The sequence below is a fragment of the Mustela erminea genome, chromosome 11, assembly GCF_009829155.1.
Source record: "Mustela erminea isolate mMusErm1 chromosome 11, mMusErm1.Pri, whole genome shotgun sequence".
NCBI lineage: Eukaryota > Metazoa > Chordata > Mammalia > Carnivora > Mustelidae > Mustela > Mustela erminea.
This window is the reverse complement of record NC_045624.1, coordinates 93308140-93330093: the sequence shown is the minus strand read 5'-3', so window position 1 is coordinate 93330093 and position 21954 is coordinate 93308140. Positions and strand designations below refer to the sequence as shown.

The window sequence follows — 21954 nt, the reverse complement described above, 5'->3', positions numbered from 1 at the left end:
AGGGAGCGCACAAGCAGGGGGAGGAGCAGGCAGAGGGAGAGGGAGAAGCAGACTCCCCACTGAACAGGGAGCCCAACGTGGGGCTTGATTCCAGGACCCTGCGATCATGACCTCACCTGAACGCAGCCACTTAACCTACTGAGCCAGGTGCCCCCTCTGATTTCGTTTATTAGGCCTGGCAGCTTTCTCTTAGATTCTTTGGGATTTTCTTTCATATATGGGATTATATCATGTGCGAATATAGTTTTTCTCCCTTTCCAGTTTGGATGCCTTTTGTTTCTTGTCTAATTGATCTGGCTGGAACTTCTGGGACAGTCTTGAATGGCAGGAGTGGACATGGGCCTCCTTGGCCTGTACCTGATTTTAGGGGAAAACTTCAGCCTCTCACTTCTGAGTCTGATGTTTGCCATGGGATTTTTGTAGGTGCTCTTTATCATGTTGAGGAAGTCCCCTTCTATTTTTTGTTTTCTGAGTGTTTTTGATGGTGAAAGGGTGTCTGATTTTGTTAAGTGCCATTTCTTTATCAGCTGAGGTAATCATGTATTTTTCTCCCTTCCATTTTATTAATGTGATTTTATTAATGTGATTCCATTGATTTTCTTCTGTCGAACCATGCTTGCGTGCATGGGACGAATCCTCCCTGGCCATGATGTACAGTCCTCTTAATGTGCTCTTGGATTTGCTAGTATTTTGTTGAGGTTTTTTTCATCTATATTCATAAGTGAAATTGGTCTGGTTTTCTTTTTTTTTTTTTTTTTAAGATTTTATTTATTTATTTGACAGAGAGATCAATCACAAGTAGGCAGAGAGGCAAGCAGATAGGGAGGGAGAAGAAGGCTTCCTGCTGAGCGGAGAGCTCTGTGCGGGGCTGGATCCCAGGACCCTGAGATCATGACCTGAGCAGACACTTAACCCACTGAGCCACCCAGGCGCCCCTGGTCTAGCTTTCTTTCATTGTGATAACTTTTGTCTGGCTTCAGTATCAGTGTGATACTGGCCTCAGAGAATGAATTAGGAAGTGTTCCCTCCTTCTTAGTTCGTCAGGGGAGTTTAAGTAGGATTGGTGATAAATCTGTAAACGTTTGTAGAATTCAACAGTAAAGCATCTGGTCCTGAGCCTTCTGCTTTGGGTACGCCTGTGTGTTTTTAGGGATTTCATCTAAGTTACCGTACTTGCTGGTGTGCAGGTCAGAGTGCTTTCTTGCCCTTTTTATTTCTGTAAAGTCAGTGGTGTCTCTACCTCCCATCTTTGATGTTAGTGATTTATGTCTTCTCTCTTTTTTCCTTTGTCAACCGAACTGCAGATTTATCAGTGCTGTTGATCTTTTCAAAGAACCAACTTTTGCTTCCATGAACTATTGTTTTTCTAGTCTGTTTTATTTATCTCTATTTAAATCTTCATTGTTCTTTCCTTCCTCTGGCTTTGGGTTTAGTTTGCTATTCTTTTTTGATTCCTTTTTAGTTTCTCAAAGTACACTTTGATGTGTAGGTGACTGATTTGCTCTTTTTCTTCTGCTTTAATGTAGACATTGGCAGCTGTACGTTTTCCTCCGCACACTGCCTTCACTGCATCATACGGCTTTTGCTCAGTGTGCTTTTTCATCAACTGTACATTCTGCTTTCATTCAAGAATGTTTATATCAGTTTGGGATGAGGTTCTAGGGGTAGAGGCAAACCCGGAAGATGGGCAGGATCTGTGTTGTCATGGAGCTGACATTCTAGGACAAACCAATAAGCTAGCAATTGACAGCCACTGGAATCCTGAAAACAGAATGGTGGAAGCACTGCTTCAGGGTTTGAAGTCTATGTTATGAAATAGGGGCCATATTCACATAGCTCAGAAATCAGTAGTGTATTACAGGGTCTGCTTTGCAAAGTTTTCCTGGCCCCCTGTTACCATCCACTTCATTATCTGCTGGCTTGCCAGACCCCATCCCTGCTCGCAGCAACTCTGTTCGTTGGATTCAGGGGCAGTCAGGTGGGGTAGACAGCAGAGATGGAGGGAGTCCAGGTACGTGGGGCACGGCCGTGTAGCAACCAGGAAAGAATTATTTATTTTAGCCAGTACGGCCGTACTGCTGAATACTCGCGTTACTCTAAGTAACCGCTGACGTTTTCCAGCTATTGCACACTTGCTTTCTTAACTTAGTAATGCATGCTGGATATCTTCCTGTAACCGAGCCTCATGTCTGCCAGGTTTCCAGGGAGGGAAAGTGGGGGTCCGTGCAACCTCCCTGCACTGCCCTGAATTGGGCTGAGCAAGCCACAGGGCCAGGCCAGATTCCCATGGAAGGGAACACCTTCCGCTTCCCCGGGAGGAGCAGAGCGTGCAGACTCGGCGGTGGGAGGGGTGCGTGACACGGGTCTTTGCAGTCATTCTGATGTAGGAAAGACTGTTAGTGTTTGAAGCCAATGGCCAAGAAAGAATTCTTGAGATGTCTTTGATGCCAAAGGTGATTTTATTAAAGCAAGGGAGAGGACCTGTGGGTGGAAAGAGCTGCAGTGGGGTCAGAAGTAACTCATTGTATACTTTCAAGTTGGGAGGGGGTTAGGGACAGCGTGAGTCTCCCAAGGAATTTAGAAGCAAGGTTTCCAGGACGTTGAACATCTAGTTATTGTTAGGAAAAGGTCCTTTATTACCATCTAATAAAACCGTAGTCATGAGACCCTTCAGATACACGTCTGTGGGCCATATGCTTGGGGGATGATTGCTAACATGTATCTTGGGTTTAGAGATAAAGGGAAGTTTCCAAAGGAATTTTTATACGTTACAGTAGACTTTACAGGATTCGGGGGGTTAGACCTAAGGTTGCCTTTTGCCCTTAGAAAAGTGTCAGCACTGAGGCAGTTGAGTCCCTAGAGGAAGGTCACTCTGCCTGTTTCAAGGACTTGTCAGTGGGCTGTAGGTAGTCAGGAAATTTAATAATTTTTCTTCTGCCTTTGTTTCCCACATCAGTTCTAGCACACCGAGACCCAGGGGCCGCTGCATGCCTTGTGTAGTACCGCACACCTCTGGTCCGTCCTTGCCAGCTCAGTTTTCAAGTACATTTCCCCCACACTTGTTTTTCTTTTTGACTTCAGTGTTTGGGAGGTAGGAGCCAACTGCTCCATATTCTGGATTTGCCTTGTTATTTCCTCATGGCATACTTGAACTTCTGAATTTCCTGTGAACTGCAAGATGGGACAAAAGACCTGATTTAGGCTGCACGTTACTTAGAACAGCATTCTGATCCGTTGATCCTCCGGTGTTCCTGTTCTTTTACATGGTTATCCGCTGCCTGGACAGGATCCAGATTTTAAAATCTGAGTCAGGGGGCACCTGGGTGGCTCAGTGGGTTAAAGCCTCTGCCTTCGACTCAGGTCATGATCCCAGGGTCCTGGGATCGAGCCCCGCATCGGGCTTTCTGCTTGGTGGGGAGCCTGCTTCCTCCATTCTCTCTCTCTCTCTCTGCCTGCCTTTCTGCCTATTTGTGATCTCTGTCAAATAAATAAATACAATCTTTTAAAAAATAATAATAATAAAATAGAATAAAATAAAATCTGAGTCAGACATCATTCCTCATTCAGAATCCCCTAAGGGTCCTTTTTTTTCCCACATCAGTTCTAGCACACCGAGACCCAGGGGCCGCTGCATGCCTTGTGTAGGTCCTTAAAGTGCCATAAGAGGCCCACCCAACTCTCCTGCCCCAGTTAGGACCTCATTTCCTCCTGCTTCCCTCCCATGCTTGTGCCTCTTGCTACACTGGCCTCCTTGACCTTGTCCAACTCATAACAGCTCTTCAGGTAGCCATGTGACCTGCCCTCCAGGACCTCTCTCACAGGACGCCTTCTTGATGAGCCTTCTTTGGCCACTGCGCTCTACCCCACCCCACTTCTAACCAGACCTTCCCTGTATTGGTCTCCATAACAAATTAACCAACAGGATGGGTGAAGGCAACAGAAATTTATTCTCTTACACATCTCAAGAGTAGAAGTCCAAAATCCAGACGTCAGCTAAGTCGTGTTCCCTCCAGAGACTCTGGGAGAGATGGTCTTGTGTGTCTCCCAGTTTCTGGCTGATCCAGTCATTCCTGGCTTGTGGCTGCAGTGTCTGGCTTTGGCTGCGTGGCGAGTCCTTTTATCTGTGCAGCTCGCTCTTTCAAGCCTACACAGTTCGGTGACAGGCACCTGGTGGGACAGTTCTCCAGAACTGTTTTCATCATACAGATTGGAAACTCCATTAGACAACCCCCCTCCTTCAGCACCACCTTACTGTCTCTACGAATTTGACTGCTTTAGATACCCTCTTGTTTGTAAGTGGAATCATGCACTATTTGTTTTTCGTGACAGGCGTATTTCCCTTAGCACGTGACCTCAGGGTTCATCTGTGCTGTGGCTTGGTGTGGGATTTACTTCCTTTTCAAGGCTAAGTGGTATGCAGTGGTGTGTTTGTGCCCCTTTTGATTTCTTTTCTGTTCATCCATTGATAGACATTTGGGTGCTTCCGTTCTTGGCCGCTGTGCACAGTGCTTCTGTAAACGTGGGCATGCAAGTGTCTTTTCGAGGTCCTGTCTTCAGATTTTTAGAGCTCTACCAGGCTGTGGAATGATTGGGTCATATGGTAGTTCTAATTTCTCGAGGTGCCTCCATGTTATTTTCCAAAGTGGTTGCACCATTTATGATGCCACCCACAGCTCCCGAGGTTCTGATTTCTCCACATGCTCACTGATCGTTATTTTCTATTTGCTTTTTACAGCAGCCACTCTGTGGGTGTGTGGTGTCTCTGTGTCTCTTGTAAAGACCCTGGTCACTGGATTTAGGGTCCAGGATAATCCAGGATTATCACATCAGGTCCTTAATTACATTTGGGAGGACCCCAAGGCAGGTCACATTCACGGGTTCCAGGGATTACAACGTCGATCCTTTGTCTTTGGTGGGGGCACCGTTCAACCCACTACATTCCCTAACCTCTTCCTTGCTTAATTTTTCTCCTTGACACCTTCTCCCTCTGGCATGCTATAGAGTGTGTGATAACCAAAGGGTGATAACCAAAATAAACCCATGAGGACAAGGACTTTTGTGTTTTGTTCACCATTGTGTCCCCAGGGTTTAAAACACCAGCACAGTAGCTGCTCATAGATATTGGCTGAATGAAGGGGCAGCTGGCTTAACGTTGGCAGAAATTGCCCACCATCTTTGAGGGGAAAAGTTTTCAGGCCTGGGGATTTCAATTACCTAACATAAGTTTTTTCCTGTGAGTAATGCAATCTCTTTAAGATTACCCATCAATTAGGACAAATTTTAGGGTCCTCTTGAAGAAAAAAAAAACAAAATTAGAACTATGAATACCATTTCTCACCAAAGTGAATCAAGATCCTTAAGGTAAACAGCAGACTTTTTAAAAAGATATTATTTATTTATTAGAACGAATTCAGGGAGAGAGCTTGAGCAGGGGGAGGGGCAGAGGGAGAAGCAGACTCCCCACCGACCAGGGAGCCCTAGCAAGGCCCCCAGGATCATGACCTGAGCCAATGGCAGATGCCCAACTGAGTGAGCCACCCAGGCACCCCCAAATGGCAGATTTTGTGTGTAGGGCAGGCAGTGTGCAAAGTGGAAAGCAAGGGAGTCAGTAAAGACTAATTGTGTTAAAAGGGCGCAGAGCACTTGGACATCTTACGGGATGATCGGAACATTAAAAAGGGGTAATGATTGTAATGTATGCAGACACATTTAGTTTTACTGCAAATCCTCCCTGGTTGTGGATCTAATGGTGTACAGGATACAGCAGTGACCAAGAGATACATCTGTAGTGACATGTTAAGATACAAACCCCCAGTCTGGAACGTGGATTCTACTGGTTGGGTGATCTGGGTGCCTCAGTAGGAAATTGCACCATCAGCATCAACAACAAACAGATCGAGGAGCTGTGTCCCTGAACGGCTTGACTTTACCTTGTTTGGAACCTGATTAAGCATTCTGAAGTTTTTTGAGACAAAGAGGAGAAACTGAACATATGCTAAGTGTCAGACGACATTAACAGTAAAACTTTAATTTTGTTGGATGTGGAAATAGTATTTTTAAAAAGTCCTTGTCTATTAGAGACACAAGTATTTTTAGGTGAAATGATGTATTTTTTTTTTCTGGACATACATCATTTCTGGACACAGTTTCATATACTTCAGGGAAAACACGCCAAAGAAATGAAACAAGGCAGGCAAGAAACTGATTTTTGTTGAAGGCGGGTGATGAGTATATCAAAGTTCATTGTAACTATTCCCTCTTTACGTGTGTTTGGAAATTCTCTTTATAAAAAATTTAAGGTTTTCAACCAAGCTCTGCTGTGGTTCTATGCCCAGTAACAATGTCCTGGCTTGGTGTTCGTCTTCCTTCGTCCCAGAGAAGGGGGTGTTGTAACTAGGAGAGGCAAATACACCCATAACCCTACTCATTCTGTTTCCCTCATTCTCGCCCTCCGATTTTTTTTTTTAGCCCAGATTTTCAGTCTCATTTTGCAGCGCTTAGTGCAGCGGAAGCGGGGGTGGAGGGGCTGCAACAGCGCACGTCGAGTCAGTTAACCCAAGCCCATCGCTCAGATCAGAACTGGGATCAGACCGCAGAAGGTGGCCGATGCTTATTTATTGTCCATTCCATTAGAAGGACGTGAGCTAAATGCCTGTATTTAAAAATCAGGGAGTTTCATGCCAAACCCCAGTTTCCAGCTTCTGAAGAAGAGGGCTTTAAACAGAGGTTTTGGGTCCTCACACAGAACTACTGGGGAAGCCTCCCTTTTAAATGACTTTCTTTGATCCCCCGGGATACCTGTGTTGGCTCAGAATCAGAACTTACAGCACACACAGCAGCACACGCAACACCAGCCATGCCCAGAGCACCCAGAGCCCCTCTACAGCGCTTTTCTGCAAGGACGGCTCTCAGCATAGACACGCTGCACCTCCCGGAGGGCCCCCAGGTCCTCATCCCTCACCTAGGACACAGGGAGTAGTTCAGTCTGACTGGCTGGTAGAAAACCGCGGGGCCTGCGAGGACAAAATAAGACGGACTCGACCACACGCTTCGCCTTGCAGAGTCTAGTAAAAACTTGAGGAAGGGACCCTTTTCCTCATTAGTCCCCGTGCCACGCCCACCACATCTCCTTTACCATCAGTGCGGTACCTGGCAACCTCCCGCCCCGCACCCAGTGAGTCCCTCCCACGCAAGGGTCAGGAAATTCCAGCACAACAGCTGGGTCAGAGATCACGCATGGCGGTCAGCACTCCGAGTGACACAGCCCCACCAGCTCGGGCAGCTCCTGCCCCGCCTTCCGCGCGGGAACCCTCCTCTCCAGGCTCCTTCCCAAGTGCTGGACCCGACGCCCCCACGCTCCCTTCCCCATCTGGGGCCCCTCCTCCCCACGTCCCTTCCTCACGCCCCATCCCTTGGATGGGACCCCTTGTGTCTCCGCCCCGTCCCCCGCGCTGGACCCCACGCACCCACGTTCCTTCCCCCGCGCGGGACCCCACGACCCCACGCCCCGTCTCCAGCACGAGACCCCCACCACTTCCCACCCGCGGAGGAGCGGGTAGCGAGCTCATCGCCACATAATCGCCCCGAGCCCGGCTATGCAGCCTCTCCTGGAAGCCGGGCGCAGGCTTGCGCATGCGCGCAGGGGGGCGGGGGAGGAGGCGCGCAGGTAGGTGTCGGACAAAGTATCGTCTCCCGCAAAGCGACCCGGAGTCCTTCGCACACGTACTCTCCTCTCGGCCTGGCGGAGCGGCGGAGCCAGACGGACGCAGCGCGAGCGTCATGGCGCATGCGCGCTCTGCGCTCGGCTCTGTGGCGTTGGCCGGACTGGGGCGCAGGCGCGCGCATGCGCGACGGGCGGAGGGCGCGCGTTGGCAGGTGTCGGGGCGGGTGGCGGCGGGCGATGGGACGACCCGCGCTGCTGCTGCTCGCGCTGTGCGCAGCCGGCGCCCGAGGGCTCTACTTCCACATCGGGGAAACCGAGAAGCGCTGCTTCATTGAGGAGATCCCCGACGAGACCATGGTCATCGGTCAGGCGGGGCGAGGGAGGACAGGGCCCTGTGTGTCCCCGAGACGCGGCCACGGCGCCCCGCGGAGTGTGGGAGCCGGCCGGAGCAGGCGGGTCGTGACGGCTGTGTCTGCTCCGCAGGGAACTACCGCACCCAGATGTGGGACAAGCAGAAGGAGGTCTTCCTGCCCTCGACCCCCGGCCTGGGCATGCATGTGGAGGTGAAGGACCCTGAAGGCAAGGTAGGGCCACCGCTGGTCGTACTCGGGCTGTGGCACAGACGCTCTGCAGCCTTCACGAGGCCACGCTTCCCCCGACTTCTCTGGGCCGTGCAGGGCTCCGAGGACAGGGCAGCGTGCAGGTGGGGGCTGTCACGGTGTGTCCCGTTGCAGGTGGTGCTGTCCCGGCAGTACGGCTCCGAGGGCCGCTTCACCTTCACCTCCCACACACCCGGTGACCATCAGATCTGCCTGCACTCGAACTCCACCAGGATGGCTCTCTTCGCTGGCGGCAGACTGGTAAGAGGATTGCCTCTTTGGCCAGAGCTCAGAATCTTTCCCCTGATTCTGCCGAGTTCTGACCTAACGGCCACCGTCATTTGGGACACTTTGGGACACAGTCACAATCAGAGATAGGTGTTGCATTTCTGTCTCACTGCTAGGGACGAGAATAGGTTCCCCAACCTCTAACGGAAAATCCGAGGGTTTCCAACTTTGGGGCTTCGGGGCTCCACCCCGTGTCTTTGTAGCGTGTGCACCTGGACATCCAGGTTGGGGAGCATGCCAACAACTACCCCGAGATCGCTGCCAGGGACAAGCTGACAGAGCTCCAGCTCCGAGCCCGCCAGCTGCTTGATCAGGTGGAACAGATCCAGAAGGAGCAGGATTACCAGAGGGTAAGCATGCGTATGACCGTACTGGGACGTGGCAGATGACCTTTGTGCCTGCCATGCCCCCTGGAAGTTTCTGTTTAAGGCCTTTCCTGCTTGGGAGCTCAACTGTTCAGAGAATGGGGTGGAGGGTGTCCGTGTACCCGGCTGCTTCCAAGCTTTGCAGACTGAAGTGTATTGAGCACCGCTCCCAGCCTGGCAGAGCTGGTTGTGGAGGGGCGGGCGGCACTCTCCCGGGGCACTCCCCACGGAATCCGAGGCAGCGTCTCAGGAGGCATTTGGTCCTGAAGCTGAATTTCACACAGCAGGGAAGGGCCTCACAAGAGCGGGGACCATCTGTCCTGCACGTTTAATCCCGGCCTGTTGTCCTACACAGTATCGTGAAGAGCGCTTCCGTCTCACCAGCGAGAGCACCAACCAGAGGGTCCTGTGGTGGTCAATCGCTCAGACGGTCATTCTCATCCTCACTGGAATCTGGCAGATGCGTCACCTCAAAAGCTTCTTTGAGGCCAAGAAGCTGGTGTAGTATTCTCTCCGTACGATCCCTCCCCTTCACCTCGATTATTTTGTACTTTCCTCACCCTATACCATATCCACCTGGATTTTGAGGGAAAGAAAATGAAAAAAGAATACAAGCCACATTGGTTCCATGGCAACAAAGTGCTCACATCAGCCACTTGCTCACACTGGTTCTCAAGGACCCAGGACATTGGTCCAGGTTTTCAAAGGTCTGTTTTGGGGTTGGTTCAGAATTGAAACTGACCCCGGATGAAGTCTGGCTTGTTTCACCTGCAGTGATTCCCCTCATCCTCTTACAAAAAGAGCAAGTGAAAAAAGTCTCTGCTATTCCTTTAACTTCTCTTTTTACGTCTACTTAGGCAGTAGGCTGCTGAAATGCCCCACCAGGGAGGCCCTGCCTCACTGTCCCTCGTGAGTCCTGGGTTTGCTCAGTGGCTTTGTGAATGTAAATAAGGGGCAGAGGCCTCAGAGGATTGAAATGTTTTTTCTATATATTAGAACTATTTTTTGATAAATTATATATATTTTACTTCCTAGTTGAAGTGTTCCTGCCTGTGTGTGACTAGCTGAAAACACCAGTGTGGCCTCGTCTGTTTTCTGTGTACCCGTACGTTTCTGCTAAGGGCCACAGCAGCTCGCAGACACCACAGGTGCTCTCAGGGCCTTCCGAGAGGGCCGAGCAGGGACTCCCTGGACACCGGGGATTTCATCCCGTGGGGCCCCAGAGTGAGGTGGTGGCAGAACTAGCACAGGCAGGGCCCTCCTCCCCTCCCTCTTCTCTTTACTTTTATTTAAGCTGTGGTAAATGTTTCTTCACAGGAACCACATTTGGTTCTTCATACAGATTTTTCCAGTGAAATAAAATGTGTTGTAGTAGCTGTGTTTGAAGTGAACTAAGAGGCTGTGGGCAGATGGGAAGCACAGAGCTGGGTGGAAGAGAGGCCCCAGCCTTCCGGGCTACCGTGCTGACCTGCAGTGGGTGGGACGTCCGCAGGGGGCGCTCATGCTGCCAGGGTTTGGCCTGATGGGCACCCGTAGGTGTGGGAACAGTCTGGCGGTTGCTTGGCCACTCACAGAGGTCACCCCGGAGGGCCCACCAGTAGGGAATCATGTGAGGCGATGAAGCACCTGTTTCTCAGCCCCTAGACTTACACTGAAGCATCTTAGTACACTGCCCTTCTGCCGTATTAAACCTGGCTGCCCTTGCTTCTCCAGGGTTTTGTCATCTGTATTAGTACACATTGCTTATGTGACCTACAGAGCAAAATCTTTTTTTCCATGTTCTAAAGTGCTCTGTATATGTATCTATTTTTACCCATAAAAATACATGCAAGTTTGTTTCTAGGCTCTGTTTTGTAATATTTTTGTATTTTAAAATCCCCAGTGTTCCTCATATGTCTCATTCTGGATGGCTAACGGTCCAGTGAGGTGAAATAACCGTAACTGACTTCCCTAAAGCTGGGTATTCAGGATGGTTTTCAGTTTTCTCACGTTAGAATGAACCCGGAGAAAATGATATGGTTAGCCGCGTGGGCCTCTGGCCTGAGCTTCCCGGGAACTACGGGACAGGTCAGGCAGGGAACACGTCTCTGCCACCGTGGCTGTTCTGGTGGGCTGTGGGAGGGCAGGCAACCCTGCAGCCTTTGGTGGTCTGTCCAGCTGTAGGCACAAGTCAGTGCATCTTGATTCTGCCAGTAGCTCCCAAGGTCCAGGTTTCCCCTGTGAAGGTTTGATGAGAAGGAGCGTTTGTCCTACTGATGGGGCAGGTAGGAACCGACGGATGGCGGGAGGATGGGCCAGCAGGTGGCGGCTGTGGGGAGGAATTCCAGGCTGCCGTGTGACATCCACAGATACCCCACGATCTGGAGAAGTTGCATTTAGAAACCAGTTTGGCTACATTGAGGTAATTCTGTTATTCCTCCCAACACTACCCTAGTTCTGTTCTGGAATTCTTGCTTGCTTAGACTGTACCACATCCTTCCTGCAAAACACGCGCGTGGGGGGCGAGGCCTCCTCTCGGGCTCTGGGCAAAAGGGAACGAAGGTTGCTACCGACGGACTCTAAGACAGATGGTCTCGGACTAGGCGGGCGAGCGCAGGGTCATCTCCAGGTTCGTAAAAAGTGGCGGCCAGGGGTCGCCATGGTGGGACGTGAGGACTCCGGCCTCCGGCGCTGGCTCGGAGGAAGAAGTGGGGCGCAGGCAACGCGGAAGGCGAGGGAGGAAGCGTCCCTCCGGGTCTCCAGAACGACAGCAGCCCCGCGAGACCTTGCAGGACACCTGCGGAACCACAGCAGAGAAGCTGGGCCGCTTCGTGCCGCTGGGCCTGTGGTGACCGGCTAGGCCGCGACAGCGAGCCGACACAGCTGGGGACCGAGTCCTTGTCGTTAGCTACGCCGCTCGGGTGGTCGACTGGCAGCCACAGGCCAGCCCACCTCCGTATCTCGAGCTCCGCCCGCCCATGCCCCCGGACCGCGTGCTGGCATGCCCAGGGACGACCCGCGGGGCACCGCACGTCGTAGGTCACCGCAAGAGCCGCTGAGGGAATCGCCGTGAGGCAAGGGAGAGCCGTGAGCCGGACTTATGCCCGAGAGGCCCCGGCAGCCGGCGACGGCCCCGCCTCCCCCGAGACCCCGGGCTCGCGCATCTGCGCAGTCGCGCAGCCCCGCCGGCCGCCGGAAGCCCAGGCTCCAGCACTTCCGGGAGGGGGCGGTGCCCGCGAAGCTGATTGGTGGCGGCGCCCCACGCGCCGTCGCGCCCTTCCTGCCGTGCGTGCGTGCGCGCTGTCCCCGCCCAGCCGCGACATGGCGGACCCGGAGGCGTTGGGCTTCGAGCACATGGGCCTCGACCCCCGGCTCCTGCAGGTACCGGGGAGGGCTGAGCGGCCGGGCCAGCGGGGCTGGGGGCGGCGGAGGGGTGGCGCGCTGAGCCGCGCGTCGTGTCTCCTAGGCCGTCGCCGACCTGGGCTGGTCGCGACCCACGCTGATCCAGGAGAAGGCCATCCCGCTGGCCCTGGAGGGGAAGGACCTGCTGGCGCGGGCCCGCACGGGCTCGGGGAAGACGGCCGCGTACGCTCTTCCCGCGCTGCAGCTGCTGCTCCACAGGAAGGCGGTGGGTCGCAGCGGCGGGGTTGGGGGTCCGGGGCTCCCGAAGGCCGGCCCGGGGTGCCGCTGTGCTCCGCGCTCCGGCTGCATTCGCGTCGCCTGGCCCCGGCCCGGGAGCTGATGTCATCCTTCTGTGCGTCTTCTAGAGCGCATCCCTTTCTCTTCACCTGCTCTAAGAAGTGGGAGCTTCTCTCAGTCCTGCTTGTGGGGTTCAGGGGACCGTGCAGCGCTCTGGCTGCTCTGTGTTCACTAACGTGCTAACCACGGAGTGGCGTCTTTTGAGGGTCAGTTCCGCCCTCCTTCTGTCCTGGGAAGGGTGGCAGTCAGTGAGGGTTGGTCAGAATGCAGCTAAGTCGTGTGGAAGGCCCCAGCATTGGGTCAGACTGAGGAGGTCAGGTGGCCCTGAGGATGCGGGCCGGCAGGCTGAAGCCTGTCATTCGTGCTCTTGCAGACGGGCCCTGCAGTAGAGCAGGCTGTGAGAGGGCTTGTCCTGGTGCCCACCAAGGAGCTGGCACGCCAGGCCCGGTCCATGATCCAGCAGCTGGCTGCTTACTGCGCGCGAGACATCCGGGTGGCCGACGTCTCATCTGCTGAGGATACTGCCTCTCAGCGGTGGGTGAGAGCCCTAGGGCCTCGGAGGAGTGAGCCTGTCCGGGAATGTGGGATTGGGTTTGCTGGGTTGGTGTGCAGCAAACAGGGCCGGCCGGGGTGAGGCGTGGGTGGGTGCGTACTCCCCAACACGAAGGTGTTGCCCACCTGCAGAGCTGTGCTGATGGAGAAGCCCGACATAGTCGTGGGGACCCCATCACGCATCTTGAACCACTTGCAGCAGGCCAGTTTGGTCCTGCGAGACTCCCTGGAGCTGCTGGTGCTGGATGAGGCTGACCTTCTTTTCTCCTTCGGCTTCGAGGAGGAACTCAAGAGTCTGCTCTGGTAAGGAAGGGGTGTGTGTGGCCGGGACTGACCCTAGGGCCTAGAGCTGGAGGCTGATGGGTTCTGTTTGGTTTTAGTCACCTGCCCCGGATTTACCAGGCGTTTCTGATGTCAGCTACCTTTAACGAGGACGTGCAAGCACTCAAGGAGCTGGTACTCCATAACCCAGTAAGCTTCTGGGGCCCAGGACATGACACTTGTTGCTCAAAGGAGTTCTCTGGTATTTCGGGTGCGACACTCGTGAGCGGGTTAACCCTCTGGTCCTGAGGCACCAGAAGCTGATGGTCCTCAGCATGCCCCATCTACTAGTCTGCAGTTGCTACGTCATTGCAGGTGTTTGCTGGGGGTGGTCCAGACACGCTTACCTGAAGGCAGGAGCAGGGAACCCTGAGACTCGGAAAGGCTGCTTTGAGCAGCACGGCCAAAGCTCTCATGTACCTGAACTTGGTTCTGAGAGCTTATCGTTGTAGGTCTGTGTCCTCATTTTCCGTGTGTTCTCTTTTCTGTACCTGCAACACCTTGTAACCTTACATCCTCTGCAAAGCGCACAGCTGGGGTGCATTGAGTTGTCACGTCCCCCAGTGGGAGGGGACGCGGGCTGCCCTGCTTTGAGCCAGCAGCTTGGGGCTCTTCCGTCTCCTCCTCTTTCCTGACCACAGGGTTCTTTCCCTGCAGGTGACCCTGAAGCTGCAGGAGTCCCAGCTGCCGGGGCCAGACCAGCTGCGGCAGTTCCAGGTGGTCTGCCAGACGGAGGAAGACAAGTTCCTGCTGCTATATGCCCTGCTCAAGCTGTCGTTGGTCCGTGGCAAGTCCCTGCTCTTTGTCAACACTCTGGAGAGGAGTTACCGGCTGCGCCTGTTCCTGGAGCAATTCAGCATCCCTGCCTGTGTGCTCAACGGAGAGCTCCCGCTGTGCTCCAGGTTCTAGGCCAGGCCCTTCAGCTGAGACTTGGGAGGGGGAGATGGGGCGGAGCTGGGGCGTGGTTGGCAGTGGGAAGTGGAGGCCAGGCTGTGGGCTCGACCAACTCTACTGAGTTTCTGTGTCACGGCCCTGAGATGTCCGCTGTCGCTTCGTCTTCAGCTGAGGAGCTGAGGCGTGAAGGTTATGCAGGAGCAGAGCTGGAGAAGAGGGAAGAGTAGGGACAACGGTCGTGATGATGTCGGGGGTGGGAGGGGGCCCCCGACTGGCTCTGGGGCTGAGGCTTCTTCTGCTCTTGGGCCGTAGGTGCCATATCATCTCCCAGTTCAACCAGGGCTTCTACGACTGCGTCATAGCGACTGATGCCGAAGTCCTGGGGGCTCCCATCAAGGGCAAGCGCCAGGGCAGAGGCTCCAAGGGGGACAGGTGAGTCCCTTCCCTGGCGCACTTCGGGACCTGTCTCTCAGCCTTTCAGAAGGTGATGAAACTGGAGTCCCTGAGCAAGGCGTCCTGCTTTGGGGTCTGGCTGCTGGTGGGGGCCTCGCTCACTGCCACGGTCTGGAGAAGTGTGAAGGGCGCGCATGCACGTACTCCGGGGCGGCAGGCAGGGCTGACCCTGTGGGCTGTCAGGTCATCGTGCAGCCTGTGCTGGGCGGGCAGCTGTGACCTGTCCAGAGGAGGTTTCTGAAGGGATTGGGAACCTAGCGTCTGCCCAGCAGGCCGTCTGGGGGTGGTTGCCAGGTTGCCTTGTGTTGCGGTGAGTTCTGTCCTTCCCGCGGCACTGAGGTCAGGGCGAGGGCTCAGCCACCCCCGCTACCCCAGCTTCTGATATAGTCCTGATTCCTGATTTGAGAGTTTTCAATCTGTTAGAGTTCTCTGATTTGCCGTAAGGCTTTATTGAGTGATTTTACTGGTAAATGGCTTGAGATTGCTGACCTTGGGGGGGGGGGGGTCCGTCTGACTGTTGGGACATCTCCCCACAGGGCCTCTGACCCGGAAGCAGGTGTGGCCCGGGGCATAGACTTCCATCACGTGTCTGCTGTGCTCAACTTTGACCTGCCGCCCACCCCTGAGGCTTACATCCATCGAGCTGGCAGGTGGGAGAGCTGGGGCGTGGTGGGCAGGCACCAGGACCTCGGGCCAGAGATTTAGTCTGGGTGGTCTGTTCTTGCAGGACGGCCCGTGCCAACAACCCGGGCATGGTTTTGACCTTCGTGCTGCCTATTGAGCAGTCTCACTTGCACATGATTGAGGAGCTTCTCGGAGGTAAGAACCTTGCGTTCTCTTCCTATTGACGCCTTAGGCTCAGCGGCGGTGATGGCAGCACCTCCCACTCGGCCCCACCATGTGCTTCCTTCCTGCCCCATCCTCATCCCAACATGGGTGGCAGGCAGGGTCCCCCGAGATGCGCAAGTCGAGGTCCAGACTCAAGGGGCAAAAGAGCCAAGGGTGGGTAGAGGGGGTCTTGGGAGATGGGGCTGGTGGTGTCTCAGGAGAGGACCTAGGAGAGGGAGCTCATTGGGGGGCAGGGGGTCCTTCTCTGACTCCCAAGTTGCAAGGCCCAAGCCTGGGCGCCGCCCCCCCGCCCCGGGCCTTTTGGAGGCGACGCTGCGGCCGTGCAGCTGGTGCTGTTCCAGGCTGAGTGGTGGTCAGCAGAGGAGGCATGGGGAGGGCTGTCCACCAGCCAGGAGGCTCCCCAAAGGGGCCTTGTTCCTGCCTTTGTTGGGGGTCTGGGACAGACACTGTGGGCTCGTGCAGGCGGGGGTCCGGGGCACTGGCTGGCGGGAGCGTGAGGGCTACTTCCGCGCTGAGACGCCACTCTGTCGTGAATGTCGAGTATCCAGAATGGCTGTGGGGGAGGAGGGTGGGGGGGTGGGCAGGTGGTGAGGCTGCTGTGACAGGTACCCAGGGCCCAAGAGGCTGCCCCGGCACAGTGTGCTGGACCAGCTGTTGTGGGCCATCCACGGGACTCGGGTGTTTCACCGCATGTGTTCCTCACGGGGAAGGTGTGGGCTGGGGGCTGGGCTGCTTCGTCCTTGGGAGGGGCTGGGGGCTCTGGGCAGATGGCCTCCGGTAGACCCGCCCCAAACCTTCAGGGGACCCTCATTGCCGTGCTCTCTCTCCACAGAGAACGGGGCCCCTGTCTTGCTTCCCTACCAGTTCCGCATGGAGGAGATTGAGGGCTTCCGCTATCGCTGCCGGGTGAGCGGGGTCTGTGGTCGTGCGGGTGGGTGAGTCCCCCCGGTTAGGCCCCTGCCACCGAGCACTGAGGCTGGCACAAGGGAGGACAGGGCAGTGCCCTGCCCCGCTGCCATCCTGACCTTTGGTGTGTACGCCCAGGACGCCATGCGCTCGGTGACCAAACAGGCCATTCGAGAGGCAAGGCTGAAGGAGATCAAGGAGGAGCTTCTGCACTCGGAGAGGCTCAAGGTGAGGCTTGGCATCTGTGGGGGATGCGTGACTGCCGCTGTGGAGTTTGTCCTCGGGACACGCCATGGGGAGGGTGCCCTGGGGACCTGCTAGGCGAAGTCACATGTTTGGGGGAGGTGGCCCGCGTGGGGCCCTGCGTGGGGCCCTGCGTGGAGAGCGTGTGGGGCGCGGCTGCCTCGCAGGAAGGGCAGTGTCCCCACAGACGTGGCGCCTGAGGGAGGTGGGTGACCAGCACTGCAGCGGCTCCAGGAGGGCATGGCACACCCACTCAGAGGCCCCCGCGGAGCCACGGAAGGCAGACTGACCCTGTCGTGCGCCCGTCCTCCATAGACGTACTTTGAAGACAACCCCCGGGACCTCCAGCTGCTGCGGCACGACCTGCCGTTGCACCCTGCCGTGGTGAAGCCTCACCTGGGCCACGTCCCTGACTACCTGGGTAAGCGGCGGGGACTGCCGTGTGTGCCGGGCTGAGGCAGGACCTTGGAGGCCGGGCAGCCGGCACGTGCACGAGCATACACGGACACATCTGCTTAGATGCGGGCATGCTCACCCTGCACCCAGGCAGTCGGGAGCCCCTCTGCTGCGGACGTGAGAAGCAGGCAGTGTGGGGACCCCTATGCCGTGGGTGTGGGCAGAGTCCGCATGGAGGCCAGGTGCCTGAGGGCAGGAGCTGCTAAAGGGCCAGGCAGACACGGAGGTGTGGAAGGGGGTGTCGGGGGCGGGAGGCAGTGCCACCCCTGTCAGAGGACACGGGGCCGGTCACCAGGCAAAGATGGGGTGGGGCAGCTGGAGTCTATCGGCCCCGGAGAGAACAGGCTTGTCGGCCACGTGGGGACCAGGGACCCCCTTCCTCTGCCCTGTAGGGGCAAAGTCTCAAGGGTCAGGGTGAGTGGGGAGAGGGCAGCCATGGGGTGTGGAGGCATGTCGAGATCCGGGGCCCTGCCGAGGTCAGGTGGAGGTGAGGCCGGAGGCCAAGGGTCATGCCACAGGTGGAAGCAGTGACCATGTGGCCATGGGTGTTGGAAGGCTGTGAGGGGAGAGGCCCATTGTGCCGGGTGCATGTGTAATTATGGGCCGGGTAGGGAGAAGTTACACAGAGATCTCTGTTGTATTTCAGCAGTTTTGTTTTTTTTTTTCTCAGAAACATGCGAGTTTTTCTCTTTCTGCCATGTGCTTACTGTGAGGGACTTAAGGGCAGCCGGGGAGGGATTCAGCACAGGTTTGTGCGGTCTCGCCCTGGCGGCGCCATTCTTGGCAGCCCTGGGCCCGTCAGAGGTGGGGCTGGTGTGTCAGGCGCGGTGTCGGAGCCAGCTGGAGGAGGGGTGGGCTGCGAGGGGCGTGGCCGCGGCTGAGTCTGTGCCTCTTCTAGTTCCCCCTGCTCTGCGCGGCCTCGTGCGCCCTCACAAGAAGCGGAAGAAGCTGGCCTCCAGGAAGGTCAAGGTACGTGTGTCGGGGCCTTGGCCGTGCCGCAGGGCTTCCCTCCTCCCTCCTCTGTGTCATCATGGTTCGCGTGCCCCTTGCCTTTGGGAGGGATGAGCAAGGTCCCAGACCTGGCCCCAGACTCTTTTTTTTTTTTTTTTAAAGATTTTATTTATTTGTCAGAGAGAGAGAAGGAGTGAGAGTGAGCACAGCCAGACAGAGTGGCAGGCAGAGACAGAGGGAGAAGCAGGCTCCCTGCCGAGCAAGGAGCCCGATGTGGGACTTGATCCCAGGACGCTGGGATCATGACCTGAGCCGAAGGCAGCTGCTTAACCAACTGAGCCACCCAGGCGTCCCAGGCCCCAGACTCTTGGGTTGAGGGGGGGAAGTCGTGAGGGTCAGACACTCGCTGGGCCACCCCCAGGCAGCTTCAAGAACACAGGACAGTTTGCTTTTCTGTCCTCACTGTCTGGCCCGTGCTCTAGGCGGTGGAAAGAGGAAGGTGGTGGTTAGTGGGCCACAGAGGGTGACCAGAGTGGCTTCTGTCCTTAGCTCGTGGCCTGTAGGGCCTTGCCAAGGGGCCCCACCTCTCCCCTCCCTGAGTCCATCTAGGCAGACGGACATATGGTGCCCTCGGGCTAACCTGCGGCTTTGCCCAGCAGAAGGCCAAGACCCAGAATCCCCTGCACAGCTTCAGACATCGGAAAGAGAGACGCAGATCCACAGCTGTGCCTTCCTGAGGTCTGCGCAGCCTCGCCATCTCCCAGGGCCCCTTCCAGGGCTGCGCACCGAGCTTCCCACCTGGCTGGACTGGATTCCGGGGAGGCCCAGCCAGGCTGGCCTTGTGCTTCGTGACAACAGATTGCACCTGTCCTGATTCGGTTTCCTGCAAGCAGGAAGGGGTGCTCATCCCTGGCAACCTTGGGAATTAAACTGCTTCCAGGAGGCCGGGCCTGGCTCTCTGCCTGCTGTGCATGGTGGCCGCCTGGCCAGCAGAGGTCACCTGTGAGGGGCTGCAGTGGCCCGTCTGGGTCCCTGGGCCAGCCCACTGCCGGCCAGACGGACCAGCCTCCCTCCCCTGCAGCTCAGAGAAGGTGGGCCTGCCCAGCTAGGAGCCCCGTCCCTCCACTTACAAGTTCGGGCGCATCGTAAATTCAGCCTCTGTCCCGGAGCTGGCGTACTGGCTCCTGTCCTGTCCTCCCGTGGGCACACGTGTGTGTTCCCAGAGTACACGTGCTGCTGGGCTGCGTGCACCAGCTGTTGGGTGCTCCCCGCCAAGCCAGCAGCTCCCAGCCTTCCCCTCCTGCGGCTCAGAAGGTGGGTCTTCTTTCCACCGCTCCACTGCTGTCAGCAGGTGGGGGTCTTAAGGGGGCAGAGTCCTAGTATCATCGTCACTGGCTTGTGGGCGTCCTGAGGCCAGCGTGGCATTGGGGAGGCTGTGCCTCCACTTTGTCTGCGTGTGGTCCGTGCTTGGGGCAGGCAGGGTCTCGACGTTTCTGGTCCGGTTGTGTTTGAGGATTTCTGCGTACCTCTGGTTTGCGACGGGACTGCTCAGGTGGGGCTCTGCTAGCGAGCCCCAGTGGGGCACTGGGGTTCCAGCAGGCCTGGAGCCACCAGGCTGCAGGGCTTCAGTCCACGGGGCACTGTCCCACCTGCTTGAGGCAGGCAAGGCGCTGAGGCCTGGCTGTGGACAGCCTTCTCCCAGATGGTTCTAGGTCCTCTGAGCCTGTCACTTCCAGTGCTTCTGGCCAGTGGGCTTGTGTCCCAGAACCAGCCTGGATGCAGATGCAGGAGCCTTGGGGGCCAAGAGAGCTGGTTTGAGCCTTTGTCCCTGCCTGAGGATGGAGCCGGGGCTATATACCTATCACCCTCAACAAGCCCCAGGAAAATTCCTTGGCATGCTGAGCTCATTGAGTGCAGGGAGCAGGCGAGGGCTGGTGGGTGGGCGTGACTTCAGGACGGTCCGCTCTCTGCTCCCAAGGAAGTGTAGCCAGCATGGCTGGCGCTCTCACCAGCTGGCGGGAGTAGTGGAGAAAGTGGTGTGTCTCTGCGCCCAGACCCCACAGAGGGAGGGTATCCCGGGGCTCAGAAATCTCACCCCACCCTGAGGATAGGCCCCGCTGTGTCTCTTTACTTAATTTGTATATGGGGAAACAGGCTTCTAGGGACTTGTCCATCTGATGGATGCCCAAACCAGAGACAGACAGACCTTGCATGGGAAGGGCACCCTGGGCCTGGGTGGGGTACAGTGGGGTGAGCCTGCTCTAAGCTCGAGGCAGAAGCTCCCCCAGGGAAGGCTGGCAATGACCACCCCACTCCTTTGCTGCAGAGTCAAACCCACGCAGAAGCCTCAGCACGCGCCGCTATTCAGGCAGGCGAGGGGCCTCTGAGCATCAGGCCTTGGACGCATCCAAGCTGTGGGCTCCACTGGCCGGGGCCTGTGAGGGGCTGGCGCTGAGCCCGGGGCAGAAGGGGTGGGGTGCCTGCACGGCGAGCACACAGACGGGGACCGGTGTGTACAAGTACAACAGGTGGGAGGGGACCCAGCATATCTGAGGTCGAAAGGAGTCAGAGGTGGTTGTCACCAAAATTGGGAAAAGCTAAAAATCTGTCTTGTGTCAGAGATAACGTGGTGACGTACTGAAAACACAGGAGGTGAATGGGCAGGTGTTTTTCAAGCTGGGGAGCACCCGATCAGATAGGCCAGTGGGTGATAACGGGCAGGAGGACACTGTGTTCCTGGGAACCTGTGGACCCGGAGCACAAAGTGCGCGGGTGCCCTGCCGGCGGCTGCGTACCCCGCATCTGAAGAGGACCTGGGACCCGGGACTCCGGAGCTCACTGCACCCCGCACTTTGGTCTCAGGGCAGCAGCAGGTGGGCAGGTGGAATCCGTGTGAGGAGGCACTGCTGGCTTCCCCGCCGGGAGGGAGCACCAGGATGTCCTGCCTCGAGGCTCTCTGGTGTCTGTCCCTGCCGGGTGTGCCTGGGAAGCGAAACCGTGCTTACCCACTGGGGAGGGGGCCGGACCCCGCTGGGCAGACACCCTCTCAGGACACGAGCTTGGGGTTTACCCACAAGCCTGCAGCCAAGCTGAGAGTGCCACGCTGGCAGGCCTTCAGACGACGTGCTGGCCTAGCTGGGCTTTGAGCGAGGCCCCTCATTTGTCTTGGCTTCCCCCTGGGGTCTCATCTGTGAGCGGGGTCAAGTGACTCACACAAGCGTTCCTGTGTTAGGACATGCCGTGAGGACAGGCAGCCCCAGTGTCCCTGCGGGTGGCTGTGCCCAGAGTGTCCCTCATGTTGTGTGCCCCAGTTATGGGGGCCTGTCCCTAAGATGCGGGTCCCAAGCACCCCCTTGCCAGGGGAGGCCTTAATGCCTGCCCAAGTACCGCGTTCTGCAGGTTGGGAAGCTGACGCTTGCAGAAAGCCAAGCCAGGCCAGTGCCACCTGGCTTTGGACAGAGTGGGCAGGCGCTCAGATCGCAGATGCCGCTCTGGAACCCTAGGTGAGCAAGTGTGACTCAGGCTTGTCCCGTCCCTTCTCCAAGCCTGGTCTGCATCATGAGGTGCAGTGATGAAGAGTATCAACTTTTTTTTTTTTTTAAAGATTTTATTTATTTATTAAGGAAATGGAAAGAAATCACAAGTAGGCAGAGAGAGAGGGAGAGGGAGAAGCAGGCTCCCCACTGAGCTGGGAGCCCAATGTGGGGCTTGATCCCAGAACCCTGGGATTATGAAC

General features: G+C 56.3%; 2 protein-coding genes and 1 long non-coding RNA gene across 4 annotated transcripts; 2 read left to right on the top strand and 1 right to left on the bottom strand.

Moving 5' to 3' along the window:
- Positions 1-2894: 2894 nt before the first annotated feature.
- Positions 2895-7828, bottom strand: LOC116569331. Its single transcript, XR_004276980.1, has 4 exons — positions 7532-7828; positions 6826-7013; positions 3957-4144; positions 2895-3171 (listed from the first exon to the last, which is right to left on the bottom strand). It is a non-coding gene; the product is annotated as an uncharacterized LOC116569331 (long non-coding RNA).
- TMED4 (transmembrane p24 trafficking protein 4) lies at positions 6833-10749 on the top strand. Of its 2 annotated transcripts, none has more exons than XM_032305513.1 (5): positions 6833-6971; positions 8147-8247; positions 8398-8523; positions 8754-8900; positions 9271-10749. In XM_032305513.1, exons 1-5 carry the CDS (start codon positions 6857-6859, stop codon positions 9418-9420), a joined length of 639 nt encoding a protein of 212 aa, XP_032161404.1. In that variant the 5' UTR covers positions 6833-6856; the 3' UTR covers positions 9421-10749. The 2 variants fall into 2 exon arrangements, with proteins under 2 accessions (XP_032161404.1, XP_032161403.1); XM_032305512.1 differs by lacking the exon at positions 6833-6971 and adding an exon at positions 7835-8027.
- A 1321-nt stretch (positions 10750-12070) lies between these two features.
- Positions 12071-19161, top strand: DDX56 (DEAD-box helicase 56). The gene is made up of 14 exons (XM_032305511.1): positions 12071-12275; positions 12361-12522; positions 12967-13127; positions 13278-13448; positions 13526-13616; positions 14124-14368; positions 14673-14792; positions 15350-15463; positions 15541-15632; positions 16495-16568; positions 16707-16796; positions 17127-17232; positions 18166-18236; positions 18878-19161. The coding sequence occupies exons 1-14, from the start codon at positions 12216-12218 to the stop codon at positions 18953-18955; spliced, it is 1635 nt and encodes a 544-aa protein (XP_032161402.1). The 5' UTR covers positions 12071-12215; the 3' UTR covers positions 18956-19161.
- The last annotated feature ends 2793 nt before the right edge of the window (positions 19162-21954 follow it).